The 14176-nt window shown below is 34.1% G+C and overlaps 1 protein-coding gene across 2 annotated transcripts in view; it reads left to right on the forward strand.

Annotated features, from left to right (window-relative positions):
- The window catches only part of PACRG (parkin coregulated), a 596812-nt gene that overhangs the window by 552846 nt on the left and 29790 nt on the right, over positions 1-14176 (forward strand). Inside the window, exons 9-10 of one of the 2 annotated variants that reach the window (XM_044671843.1) lie at positions 5167-5198; positions 9256-9275. The exons of the other annotated variant lie outside the window; for it this stretch is intronic. Coding sequence (XP_044527778.1) covers positions 5167-5198; positions 9256-9275 — 52 coding nt within the window. The remainder of the gene's footprint in view (positions 1-5166; positions 5199-9255; positions 9276-14176) is intronic. 2 annotated transcript variants of the gene reach the window in all.

Genomic DNA, 14176 nt, shown 5'->3' on the forward strand with positions numbered 1-14176 from the left:
ATCGCAACTCACCATCCTAGGGGGCTTGAACATGTAGGTCTTTTTCTTGAATTTGGGAGCTTGTGTCTTCATCTAATGCCATGTTACTGAGTTAAAACTGTATAAATTGAAAAAAAAATTCTAAATCTCTATTTCAAAAAATATTGCTTTCTACAGTCTCATGTGAGGGGTGGGGGAAGGAAATGGATGGTAGTGAATAACTTGAGGACTAGGGATCAGGAATCAGGAAGAAGGAGGGAGGAAGGAGTTGAGGACAAAACAGAAACCAGGAAGAAGATAGGAATGGCAAGATGCAGGGAGATGGAAGAAAAAAATGAGGGAATTTGTTTGGCAGTTCTCTAGATTTTAAGAAGTAAGGACCTTTAGTAATGACAAATTTGTAGGATGGTAAAAAATTTGCCTTAAACTAGTAATTGGGAAACAGCGACCTCGAAAAAAAGAATCCTGAACTAAAAGGCAAGAAACCCTGCTACATTGTAGGGAAATTTCTTCCTTCAGTTTTTATTGTTTTTAAGACATTACTCTCATCTTTCATGTACTTATGTCTTCTCATAGGCAGCAATATTGTGAAGGAGATGATATCATCCATCTCTGAAATCTCATTGGAAATAATTGCTGAATTTTGTAGCCAATTCACCATTATCTCCACCTCCTGGCTTTTTTCAAGTTCTAGTTAAAAGTCCATCTTCTACAACAACCCTTTCCTGACTGATTCCCTTTGGTTCTAATACCTTCTCTCCATTGATTGATTATTTCTAATTTCTCCAGCACATAACTTGTTTGTGCATAGTTGTTTGGGAGCAGCTCGGTGGCACAGTGGATGGAGCACTGGGCCTAGAGTTGGGAAAACTCATCTTCTTGAGTTCATATCTGGCCTCAGACACTAGCTCTCCGACCCTAGTCAAGTTGATTAATTATGTTTGCCTTAATTTCCTTATCTGTAAAGTGAGCTGGAGAAGGAAATGTCAAAACCACTTCCATATCTTTGCCAAGGAAATCTCAAAAGACACTGGACATGAATGAAAATGACTCACCAACCACACTTAGTTGTTTGTATATTGTCTCCAACCTTCCCTCTCCCTACTGAGGTTCTTGAAGGCAGGGACTGGCTTTTAACTTTCTTTTTATCTCCACAGCTTAGCAAGGTGCCTGGTATATAATGGGTGCCTAATAAATGCTAATAAACTACCTGACCATTAACTAAATGGGTGACTATAGGCAAGTGAATTTGCCACTTTTTTTTCTTCTATAGAAGAAGAAAGAAAAATATAATTATAGAACCAGAGGTGGCCTTAGAGTTGTCATGGTATAGTTCCTTTTTTTGTATAGGGAAAGACAATGAGTATATGTATAATATATAAATATACAGTATATATATATGTGTATATATATAGTATCTACTATGTTCCAAGCACTCTGCTAAGTACTTTATAATATTATATCATTCAATTGTCACAACCATTTTGCAAGGTAGGTGCTCTTATCCCCATTTTAAAGTTGAAGAACCTGAGGGAAACAGAGGTTGTCCCAGGGCTCACCATTATTAAGTGTCTGAGGTTGAGTTTGAACTCTGGCCTTCCTCACTCTAGACCCAATCCTCTCTCCACTATACCTCCTGGTTGTCTTTGGGGAAGATTAGAGAGGTCAGCTATTTAGTGGAAGACCTGGAATTTAGAATCCAGTGACAGATTTACTCTGTGTACTGCACCATTAAATGTTCTCACCAAGGTGGCTCCCATCAGCTTCAAACACTTCTTTGTTGGGTGACCTTGGGCAAATCACTTATCTTTTTCTGCCTCAGTTTTCTGAACTATAAAATAGGAATAATAATAATAGAACTTATTTCTCAGGGTTGTTACAAGGTCCAAATGAGTTAATATTGTAAAGTAGTTGTCATGGTGCCTAATATATTATATGTGCTTCATAAATACTTATTTTCTCCCTCCCTCACTATCTAGGTCTCAGGGTTAAGGTGGTTCAAAATGAAATAATAGATATGAAAGGGCTTCACTGATAGAAATAACAATTCCCTTTTTTTAAACCTTTCCCTTCTGTTTTAGATACTAAGTATTGGTTCCCAAGGGAGAAGAGCAATAAAGGATAGGCAATTGAGGTAAAAGACTTGCCCGAGGTCACACAAGTAGGAAACTAAGTTTCTAAGGTTACATTTGATGAACCCAGGACTTCCCATCCACTGAACCACCTAGTTGCCTCACTATTCACTTTTAATGGGTCATTCATAGCACTAACTTAAAGATGTAAATCCATATTCAAGGTCATAGCCTTTTGATGGAGATATCATGTCAGATAGATTCTACTCCTTTTTTTTTCTTCATTTCCACATCCTTCCAACTATCACAAAATAAAACAAAATTAAAAACAACACAAATATGAAATCTGTATTCTCTTCAAGAGCATTCTTTGTCCTAGAGATGCTGCTCTTATTTTTGCGTGAAATATGCGTCGAATGGGGAAATATGAAGCTCAGGCTAGGAATTAAATAAGACTTAAGCATGAAATCCATAACCCAAACCTTTGCCTAAATGAAGATGAAGAACAAAAGTTTGTAGGCCAAAAACAGACTGAATTATATATTTGTTGATAGAAAAGAAATGAGACCCATAAGGTTGGTCATGAGTCAATCATGTCATAAATAGGCAAGTGTATGTGGCAATACATTAAATTACATTCTTTCTCACTAGACAGTTTGGGACAACATCATGGTGCCTTGCACATAGTTGCTTCATTTACTTGATCATAACCTACAAAGTATCTTGCCATTTACACAGACTGCTAGAAACATTCTCTTTCATTTTAACAGAGATATGTTCTGATTTTATTTCCTAAATTTGAAGGGGCAAACTGCGCAACATGGTTCTGCCATGTAACATATTTTTTAAAAATATATATCCATTTATAAAATTATGCATGCTTCTGAAACATCATTTATCTCTGTGGAAGTTGAGGGGTGAAAATAATATTTCATCTGAGTAAGTATTTACTGACAATTCATACTACTTTATAATCCATGTCTTTTGGAATGGATGGGAGTTCATCACTCAGTGGTTTATAAAATCTTCTAGGCTGAGTGATGAACTCACATTTGTTACAATTGGTAAGGATAATAAAAGTGGTGTGAATTGTCCATAAATATTTATTGTCATGAAATATTAGAGTGTACTGCTGCTTTAAGGAAAATAATGCATATTTTATTATTGATATATTAAGAAGCACATTTCTATTTACTATGCATGATAACATTGGTAATAATGAAATAATGTTCTGAAATGCATTAGAGTATGAGCTGTAATGAAGCTATTAAATTTTTTCAGTTTTTAAAACAGCCCTTTAATAACAAAACAACAAAACTATGACATCTAACATAAAGACCCTTCCTAAATATTAAAACTGTTAATCTTGGCCAACAAAAGAAATGAAAGATTTCAAAATCAGTAGCACAAATTGTCAATCTCAACAGAAACTGGTCGACCATCAAAGGCCTGAACATCTTTAACTTATAATATCAGATCGAATCTAAGCAGTTTCTAAATTCCTAAAATTAGCTTTGTGCTTCTAAGATCTTTTCCTCACTGAAAAAACTAGTTATGCAGCAGTAGCTCCTTCACAGTGTGGAATAAGTTTCTGACCATGACAGGTTATCATCATTCCCAAATAGATCGAAAATCTGTGCTGTTAGTTTAAAGTCTAATATACAAATATTATATATGATATAACTATAATCTATGTATTGATACTTCTAAATTGATATATATCTATATAGTTATGGTTATAAATCAATATATCTAGTTATTGATTTAGCTAGATATGTCTATATTTTATATATGTAAACAGATTTATACATATAGTTGGCGATATGTGTATATACATAACTATAATGATTATAAATATAATTATACTCTATAAATATAAAATTTTGTTATATGTGGTTTTATGTGCTCTATATAGATTGCATATTATTCATGCATTATATGTGATATATAGTGATATAATTACTACATATGTACTTTATATACTATATACATAATATATAGCATTATTTGTTATAAGGCAACAGGTACTATAATAGATAGAGCTCAAGGCCCAGAGTCAAGACATGAGTTCAAACTTGACTTCAGATACTTACTAGCTATGAGACCTTGGGCAACTCACTTAACTGGTGTCTGCCTTAATTTACTCAACTGTAAAATGGGGATAATAACTCTCTACCTCGGTTGTTGTGAGGATCAAATTATGTAATATTTCTAAAGTATTTAGCACAGTGCCTGACATAGCATACATTATATAAATGTTTATTCCTTTCCCTTCTCATTAAATATATTATGTATATATAAATTGGAATTAATGTTTATATACTATATATACTATATATACTATATTTAATTATCATATGTATGTCTATATACACACATATATAAAATTATATCATATACAGTTTGGACTTTATTTTAGACTAATAACACATAATAAAATCGTACAAAATATCATAGAAGCTGAAAGAGACCTTGAGGAGCCACTGAGTCTAATCACCCCATCTATAAATGAGGAAAATGAAGCCTAGAATAGTTAAATGACTTCCAGGTATCAAGTCTAAGAGCTGGGATCCAAATTCAGGTTCTCTGTTTCAAATCCATTCTTCTTGCCAGCACACCATTAGATCTTCCCAGGAAGCACTATAGTATCAAGGTGAACATAGCAAGGAATATAGGTAAAAGGCATATTGAATTTCCATAGTTTGATTTTTGATATGTCAATAGATCATCAGGCTGTTCCCACCACCTACACCAATCCCAACTACTCCCACTTACTTGTTTTGTCTTCATGACTCACTGAAGGAAGGCAAAAAGACTTTTTCACTTCATGGCCACCATTTTGATGATAACCCTCACTTTACCTGGGTTATTTCTTGAACAACAAATAATGCATTTATTGTACTGAAAATTGTGTGCTGAAACCCTTTCTGCTTTGGTGTAAAAGCTGTCAGAGCTCATGTTCCACCGACTGCCAAGATGAGGTACCAAAATAGAACTTTGGAGTAGAATGTTAATTCATACTCCTTTTTAGATACTCCTTTTCTTTTTCTTTTAATAACCTTACCTTCTGTCTTAGAATCAGTTCTAAGACAGAAGAGCAGCAAAAGCTTGGCAGTTGGGGCTAAGTGATTTGCCCACAGCTAATAAGTGTCTGAGGCCAGATTTGAACCAACATCCTCCTGACTCCAGACCTGGTACTCTATCTACTGTGCTACCTAACTGTCCCCTAATGCTCCTTTTAAAGGACATAATAACCCCTTTTTTTAATTCTATTTTACAAATTTGTAATCAAAAGACAGTCCCTTGGAAGACGAGAAAAATTGAAGAGATTATTGTGTGTGAAGGAAACAGAATTTATTATTGCACCATAATATAGAAATGAATAATATGATAAACTCAAAAAACCATGAACTAACTGTACAGAAAGTAGAACCAAAAGGACAGTGAATGTGCTGACTGCATTTCAACAGTTAATTATGTTAAATACAGAGAAAGAAGATAAGAGGAAATAAAAAACAAAGACAAAACAGGAACAACTATACTAAGCGAATACACATTTTGAGTTTACATTAACAATTTGATAAATTAGATTTGTGCTTTAGGAAGATATATTGTCAACCATGGAGAAGATCTATTGGAAACAAGACACATATAAGACAAGGAGGCAATTATAACAGTCCAGGGGAAAGTTAATATGTGTTTGAAGTAGGTCAGGTGAGTAGAGAGAACTGGGTGGACATATGAGACGTGGCAGATTCAGACTTGACGAGGCATAGCAATTACAGGTATCCCTTCCACATCATGACTTTCCCCATCCTGATTTTAATAGAACACTGATATGCACAAGAAATTAAATAAGAATTTTTTTTTAAGTTTTGAAGAAACCACAGATGATATGGGAAAGGCCAACTGATGACACATAAAAAGTTTGGAAATGATGGCCTATGCAAATACTTAACCTAAATTTTACAAAAAGGCACTGAAAACACCCCATAAAAGAAGAAAAAGAAAAAATTCAGACTTATTCTCCAGTACCGAGGAAGGGTTAAAAATTTTCATGAAGATTTTCCCGTTTGCAGAGGTGCTACACCTCTAACCCCTATAATGTGGAAGGGATGTAATTGGAAACAGGAGAAGGAGATGAGGTGGGTGAAGGGAAGAGAAAAGTGAAAGTTGCCTCTGATGTTGCAAACCTAGTTGAATAGAAGGATGATCCTGACCTCAACAAAAACATAGATATCATTGTTGATGAAACTCAGTCTTAACAGAAATGATAGCAGATTTCTATGAGTAAATGTCTCTTTCTTGTCCTTCTAATTTAATCTGTAGATGCTATATGCTCTATACATGATAACTTAACACTGGAAAATCTTTTCCATTTGTTAATGTAACCTTTGCCCCAGGAAGGACTCAAATACTTTCTAGTGAAGATGTCATATGTGATCTAATTATTTGACTTTCAGGGACACTTGGAAGTAGTTTTTCTATGTGCTCTTTTTACAATTCTACTTTTTTGAAAACTTAGTTGTCATTGTTTCTTTTTTTTTAATTTCTAATTCCACCAGAATGAATATGCTAATAATTTTCTCACTTGCAATTTCCATTAATGCCTCTTGGACACCTGAAATTGACAATTTTTACATGAAAATGTACAAGAGCACAACCATCTCTCCTGCTGGATGTGTGATAATTGGTTTTCTGTCATTTACATATAAAAGTAATCATCACCACAGAATTCTGTTTCAATGGTCTTGACACAGTGTTTACAGTTTAAAGGTCACAAAGAGATTCCCAGAAAACATCACAATGGGAACTCTGTATTTCTTTTACATTGTCACTTCCTAAAAAATTTTAGGAATGTTCATGAAACAATCAGATCACACTCAATGTATTCTTCAGTTTCCTTCTTTCTGTTTTCCCTGATGGCATACTGAAGCTGATAGTGATAAAAATTATTCATAGCAATCATTTTTTGAGCGTATTTTGTGAAAAAATGTGTTTATCCTAGAGGATTGCAGTTCATCAGTTAACAGGACATTTCTCACTTTGATTCTCAAGTTCCTTGATTCTTTTAAATGTTAGTCTTGTTTCACATTAGACATTTGTGAATTCTAAGACCTACTGGCTTGGGGCAATTGATACTATTGACTAATTTATCTTTAATTTTCATGCCAAAGTTATTGAGTTAAAAAAAAAAGATTAGAATGATAGAGACCCTTTAAGCCCCACACTTAACAAATACAGGAAATACTTCAAGATATTTTGGTATTAATTACATAATCAAATAGAAAGAAAGTAGCCAAAAAATAATACTGTTGAATTTTTATGTATGATTATATATTTAATTTTTAAAGATTCATACAGGATTTTTAAATAAAGAATTTGTAATCCCAGTCCGAATTCCCTCTTCAGAGAAAACTTCTGGACCACTTCTCCCAATTACATCATGTATAGTGAAAATAAATTAAGTATCAACCCAAACAAAATAATTAAAGAAGACACGGCTTTAAAAAAAAAAAATCACCCAATCTATCCCCAAAATCCTAGAAATGAAGTATGGATTGTGAGTTCTTTTGGATAAGTGGTATAACCACTTACCATCATTAGAGTAATCAATTTGGAATGAGTACACTTAAAATTAAGAGTCTGTGGCCCAACTGGCAGGATCCATCCTATTGTTAGTTACCTGTAGGCAGGATTCAAGGTCATTATGAATCCTGTAGCAATGTCAGACTTGTTTTGATTTAGATGTTATTGAAAATTGCCCAGTGAACCAGACTGACTAATTTGGTATTCCGTGCTATGAGTTTCTTACCTCATATAGACAGCAGCTAAGTTAGATAATAAGTCTAATGAACTTTGTAATGGCTTTTGAGTGTCAGAGATATATTATTGTAACAAAGTAGTCTGCCTATGTTTTGTTTATAATGGTTCAATCTGCTGACTTCACTGATTTGACTTCAGATACATTAGACCCTAGTCAGCTAAAAGGCTCTTTTTCTTTTTTATAGTCCTCTGTCCTAAGAAACCTCCAAAGTGTTTTACTTATATTAACTAAAGGATCTTAGATATCGCAAAAAACTTTTATTATTTTGTTACAATATTGGCCACTGGAAAAAAACAGCGCAAAGTCTTTTGCTGATTCATCATGGCTTTTAATCAAATCAGTTTGAAATTTCTATTTCAAGTAAATGAGATAGAAATTGGGGAAAGAATCACAAAAATGTATAAACTTCCATTGTACTACTTATTTAAAGTAAGATAGAACAGTGGCTTTGATCTTTTTAGGTTTCTCATCATAATCTTACAGTGTTGATAGTGTCTGCTAACTGAGTGAATTCTATAATATTTGGCATATCTTCTTGCTTATGTACTCCCAGGTTGTGGTGTAGTACCTTCTAAAAGACAGTTGTCTCAGATGACAAGAGACCAGGGGCATCATTTCTAACTTTTCAGTCTCATAACTCTCTATTAAGTAATATTTCTTCTTAAATAGAATTCTAAAAATTCTATTTAATGTGAAGAGGAAATCTCAATCAATCTTCTTTCCAGTTTTCTGCTGGGTTCCAGAATCTAACTTGAAGTAGATAATCTGTAAGATCCTTTCCAACTCTAAGATTCTATGATTGAAACTAAAAATCTACCAATAATATTATCATATGTCATGGAAAAGTTATGTGATTATACGCAGATAAATATAATTTAAAAAGAAAGTGATAACCTCATCTGGCAACTAGGTGGCACAGTGGAGAGTGGCTAAGCCTAAAGTCAAGAAGATATAAGTTCAAATTCTGTATCAGATACTAGCTCTCTGCCTCCAAGGCAAGTCACTTAACCTCTGTCTTCTTCATTTTTCTTAGCTTTAAAATGGTAATCATAATAAGCACCTATCTCAAAGGGTTTTTTTTGATGATCAAATGAGATTAATATTTATAAAGCACATGCTAAATGCAGTGCCTGTTACATAGTAGGTGCTTGATAAAGGCCTGTTCCCTTCCTTCTCAAAGCAAAATATTTTTCATCATCCTTTTTGATCAGAATATAGAAATATGGGGGGCAGCTGGGTAGCTCAGTGGATTGAGAGCCAGGCCTAGAGACAGGAGGTCCTAGGTTCAAATCCGGCCTCAGACATTTCCCAGCTGTGTGACCCTGGGCAAGTCACTTGACCCCCATTGCCTACCCTTACCACTCTTCCACCTATAAGTCAATACACAGAAGTTAAGGGTTTAAAATTTAAAAAAAAAAAAAAAGAATATAGAAATATGCATTGCATAAACTATGAGTTTTGATGAAATATTTATGATTTGTTAGACGACTTCTAGTGAGTCAAAAAAGACTTCTTGGAGGAAGGGTATTTCACATATTGGAAGGGAGGGAGAAAGAAGATTTGACAACTTGGAAAAAGTAGAGAGAATCAAATTTTCTAATTTGGATCTGTGTCATAAAGGAGCTCTTAGCTAAGCTTAACACAAGAGAATTTTTCCCTCCCTTGTACTCATGCAACCCTGTGTCAAGGCTTTGTGGGGCAATAGATGACCCTAATGCACTGGAATTAAACTTCAGGGGAAGTTGGGCTCACATGAAAATAATCCAAATCCTTCTTGCTCATGCTTGCTCATGGCACTGACTCTACCATTTCCTACTCTCTGAGCCTCTGACCTCTGACTTCCCATGTTCCTGAACTTTAACTTGACTCAGACCCCATGACATGTTCTTGAGTTTACTTCCTGCTTCATATAGTACATGATGCTAGAACAGGGGTCCTTAACCATTGTTAAAAATATCATATTCCCCTTTGACTATCTAGTGGTCCATTAACTCCTTTCTCAGAAGAATGTTTTTTAAATAAAATAAAATATATATGATTACAGAGGAATATTTTTTAAGTAGGTTCACAGATCCTAAAAATCTATACATAGACCTAATATCCATATTTCTGACTCAAAACTAACTCCAGTCCCAACTCTTTAATTCCTCATGCTTGACAATTTGATGTTGGCATCCTTGTCTCTCAGTTGTACCTTGACTTCAATTAACCATCATGCCAATTGGCTATCATAGCTCAGCAAGAAAGAGATAATTTCCCACTTATGTAGACATTCAATAAATATTTATTACTGTGTCTTATGTGCTGTGGGAGATATAGAGTTCAACAAGATACTATATTTTGCTCGTAGATAAAGAGTTTTGCTTAAAAATATTGAAATAAATAAAAGATATAATACTAATTCTTAATACAGAAACAATAAACATGACCTTGAACAGACTGCAGGAGGATGGAAAGGCCTGGTCTGTGTCTATGGGATCATGAAGGGTCAGACACAATTGAGCAACAACCACCAGCCTTTAAACTGTTTACAATCTTTTTTAAATTTTATTTTAAACCCTTACCTTCTGTTTTAGAATCAACACTTTATAATGGTTCTAAGGTGGAAGAGTGAGAAGACTAAGCAATGGGGATTAAGTGACTTGCCCAGAGGCACACAATTAGGAAATGTCTGAAGTAAAATTTGAACCCAGAGCCTAACATCTCTAGGTATACTCAATCCACTGAGCTGCCTAGCTATCTCCCAACTGTTTCCAAAATAAAGGAAAATAATACTTAATAATCTATGCCGAATATCACAAAGACAAAAAATTATAATAATAGCTAACCTTTCTACATCATTTTAAGATTTGTGAAACACTTTTACACATATTATCTCATGTAATTTTTCATACTAAGGCTTAAAATGGTTAAATGGTTTGTCCAGGATCTCAAAAGCTAGTAAATGTTTGAAACATTATTGGAATTGAGATCTTTGAGTCCACTTCTCTGTCCACTATATTATATTGTTGTTGTTGTTTAGTCACTTAAGTTGTGTCTAATTCTTCATGGCCCCATTTGATGTTTTCTTGGCAGAAATACTGGAATGGTTTGCCATTTCCTTTTCTAGCTCATTTTACAGACAAGTAAACTGAGGAAAATAGGATTAAGCAATTTGTCCAGTGTCACACAGTTAATGTATGAGGCTACATTTGAACTCAAGCCTGCCTGACTCCAGACTTCTGACTCTATCCACTATGCCACCTAGTTACCTCTAGTGAACGCAAAGATTCTTAACCTAGAGTCCATGAACTTAAAAAATTGTTTTGGAAAACCTTATTTCAAAATAATTATTTTCCTTTGTAATGCAATATATATTATTTTATATATTTTAAAACATTATTCTGAGAAGGGTTCTGTAGGCTCCCCCAGAAAGCTAAAGGCAGGGGGGCAGCTTAAAAAAAGAAACTATACTATAGTTTGTCCTAAACTTATCCCAACAAGGAAAACAAAATTAAACCCAAATGAAGGTGAGGCTTGACTTAAATTCGTTAGACATTTATTAACTACATTAGACATTTAAGTGTCAGGCACTGTGCTAAATCCTAGGAATAAATGAAAAAAAAAAATTTTTAAGTTTTTGCCCTCAAGGAGTTTATAATCTAATGAAGGAAGACATTATATAAAAGGAAACTGAAAAGGGAGGGTAAAGTGGAGATAATGTTCCTGGAGTTAAAATCTGATGAAAAATGGAGTGTGCCTGGAAAGTTTGGAGCACTCTATTAAGGAAGGCTTTGGGAGGTTTATTGCTCCACCCTACTGCCTTCCAATCCTAGGGGAAAGACAACTGAGAAGATATTGAGTATCAAAAGCTGAGTTTATTTGCATGGTGATGAGATTTCAGGTGATCATATTATCCTAGGGGCATAGAGATGTTCCAGAGAGTTGCTAATGGAAAATGCCTTTAAAGTCTAGAAGGTATGATGATAAAAATAAGCAAAGAGATTGGGAGGCAGGAATCAAGTGAATTGGTTTGGAAGAATAATTGGTTTGCCTGAAAAAGGTGATTTTTTTTTTTTTAAGAGGCCTAGGAAACCTGCTGAAGCGCATTCAGAGACTCTGATAAGAACACTGGCAAGTCACCTATCTCATCTCTTGTTTTGATGAAAGATCACCCTTTAAGGATTTCTGGTTACAAATGTAACAATTTTGGGGGTACACACACAGTTTCATCCTCTACTCAGAATTAAATGGAAGAGGTAGTAACCTAAATACTACACTCACCCCTTCCTAGCTTCTGAATCCTTCTGACTGAGTTCCATCCAGTGTTCCAAATTTTAGTTTAGTGATAAATTTGCATCTGCTGCTGTGTTCCTGGCCTTGTTACTTATTTCCTACAAAAGTTTCTCCCAGAATTCCAACCTGCAAACATGTTTATAACCCACACCTAATAAAATGGCTCCTACATTTCAATTGCTCCCTTTGCTTAAGAATTCAGATTGACCCTAGACAGTACCCATAACTATAATACAGCTATCTCAGTTCAGCAAGAAAGGCTGATGCCCTAAAATTTCTGGAGTGGAGATTCCATACTATTTCTTAATAACACATCTATTGCCTAGTATTTTCATGGAGCAAACCAAGTCCTAAAATAAAACAGAATTAATTTAGAGAGAAAGGTAAATAGACATGGGAAAATGCTGCTAATCCAATATAAATTTATTCCAAATGGTGCATAATTTAGAGCAACTTCTATTCCTTAGGTGGCTAGATGCCTTACTGTTCTTTAATAATATTGAAAAATCTGAACCTGGTTAATTCAGAGTAACATTTTTTTCCATCCCTTAGAAGGTTTTATATTTTTCTTTTTCAATTCCCTATATAGAAGATTGAAATTACCTTATTACCAATACAGAGCATATTGAAATGAGTTATCTTACAAGGCTATTTTTTCCATAGAAATAACTATAGATTTACTGTGAATATAAGGTTAAATATAATGTATTCATATCATCGTGTAAGTATAATCCAAGTGGGGAACAAAAAAAGCTTTAGCCATTAGGGTATAATTTTTCCTAATTTAAAAAAAATTAGTATCCAAGTATAATGTTTTTTAATTTATTTTTAGTGTTTTCTTAGACTTTAAAATCTCATTATTATTGATATCTTTTGGTTTTATATCACATTTAGTTCTAAATATATTCTTCCTCCTCTACTCAGTGAATCCTCTCTTGTAACAGAGATTTACAAAGAAAGAGGGAGAGAAAGCAGTTAAGCGAAGGTGACAAATAACATTACTCATGTCTGGCAGAATGTATTGCATTGTACTTCCATAATCTGCCATTGCTGCAAAAAAGGGAGAGGCATCCATTGTCTCAAGTCTCTTCCCTGAAGTAATCTTAGACATTGTAATTACACAGCATTAAGCTTATAGTTTTATCCTTGGTTACATCGCTATACTCATGCATTGCTTCTTGGCCTTTTGCCTAAGATCAAGTGTATAGTATTGTATATTATTTTCTTGGTGCTGCTTACTTCAATGTGCATCAGTTCATATAGGTCTTCCCATTTTCCCCTGAATTCTTTAGCTTCATCATTTCTTACAGCCTAGTAATGTTACTATAGATATAGATATATACCAAAAGTTCTTTAGTCATTCTTCAATCCATTTTGTTTCTAGTTCTTTTCTATCACAAAATATGCTTTGATTTATATTGGGACTATTCTTTCTGCATTTGACCTCCTTGATGTTTATGTATCTTTGGGTTGAATAGTATAGACATTTTAATTACTCTTCCAAATAATTCAAATTGCACTGGTTGTACTAATTCACAGCTGCACCAATAATACATTATCAAGTACAATATTCTAAAAAGTTAGGTTCTGTATGCTATTTTGTTTTTCTTGTACTGTAAATAATACAAAGATAATTAATAATAGGGAAGACAATTGATTCTAGCTTAGTGATAAAATAATATATTCATACACCAACCATTGTGCTGAGCAGAACTTTTGATTCAAATCTCAATGTATGTAGATCAGGGCAACAACTAGAAATTTTTGACCCTAAATTCATGTGGCAGGGGTAAGTGGTAGACCTTCTTCATCATCATTGCCAACATTTATATAGTGCTTATTACATGCCAGGCAATGTGATAAGCACTTTACAGTTATCTCATCTGATCCTCAAAATAACCCTGGGAAGTTGAGTTAATGGTCCTCATTTTATGACTGAAGAAACTGAGGTATATAGAAGTTAAGCGATTTGTCCAGGGTCAGACAATTGTATCTGAGGCCATGGCACAATTATTGATCTATG

This window comes from Gracilinanus agilis, chromosome 4, assembly GCF_016433145.1.
Source record: "Gracilinanus agilis isolate LMUSP501 chromosome 4, AgileGrace, whole genome shotgun sequence".
Lineage (NCBI taxonomy): Eukaryota > Metazoa > Chordata > Mammalia > Didelphimorphia > Didelphidae > Gracilinanus > Gracilinanus agilis.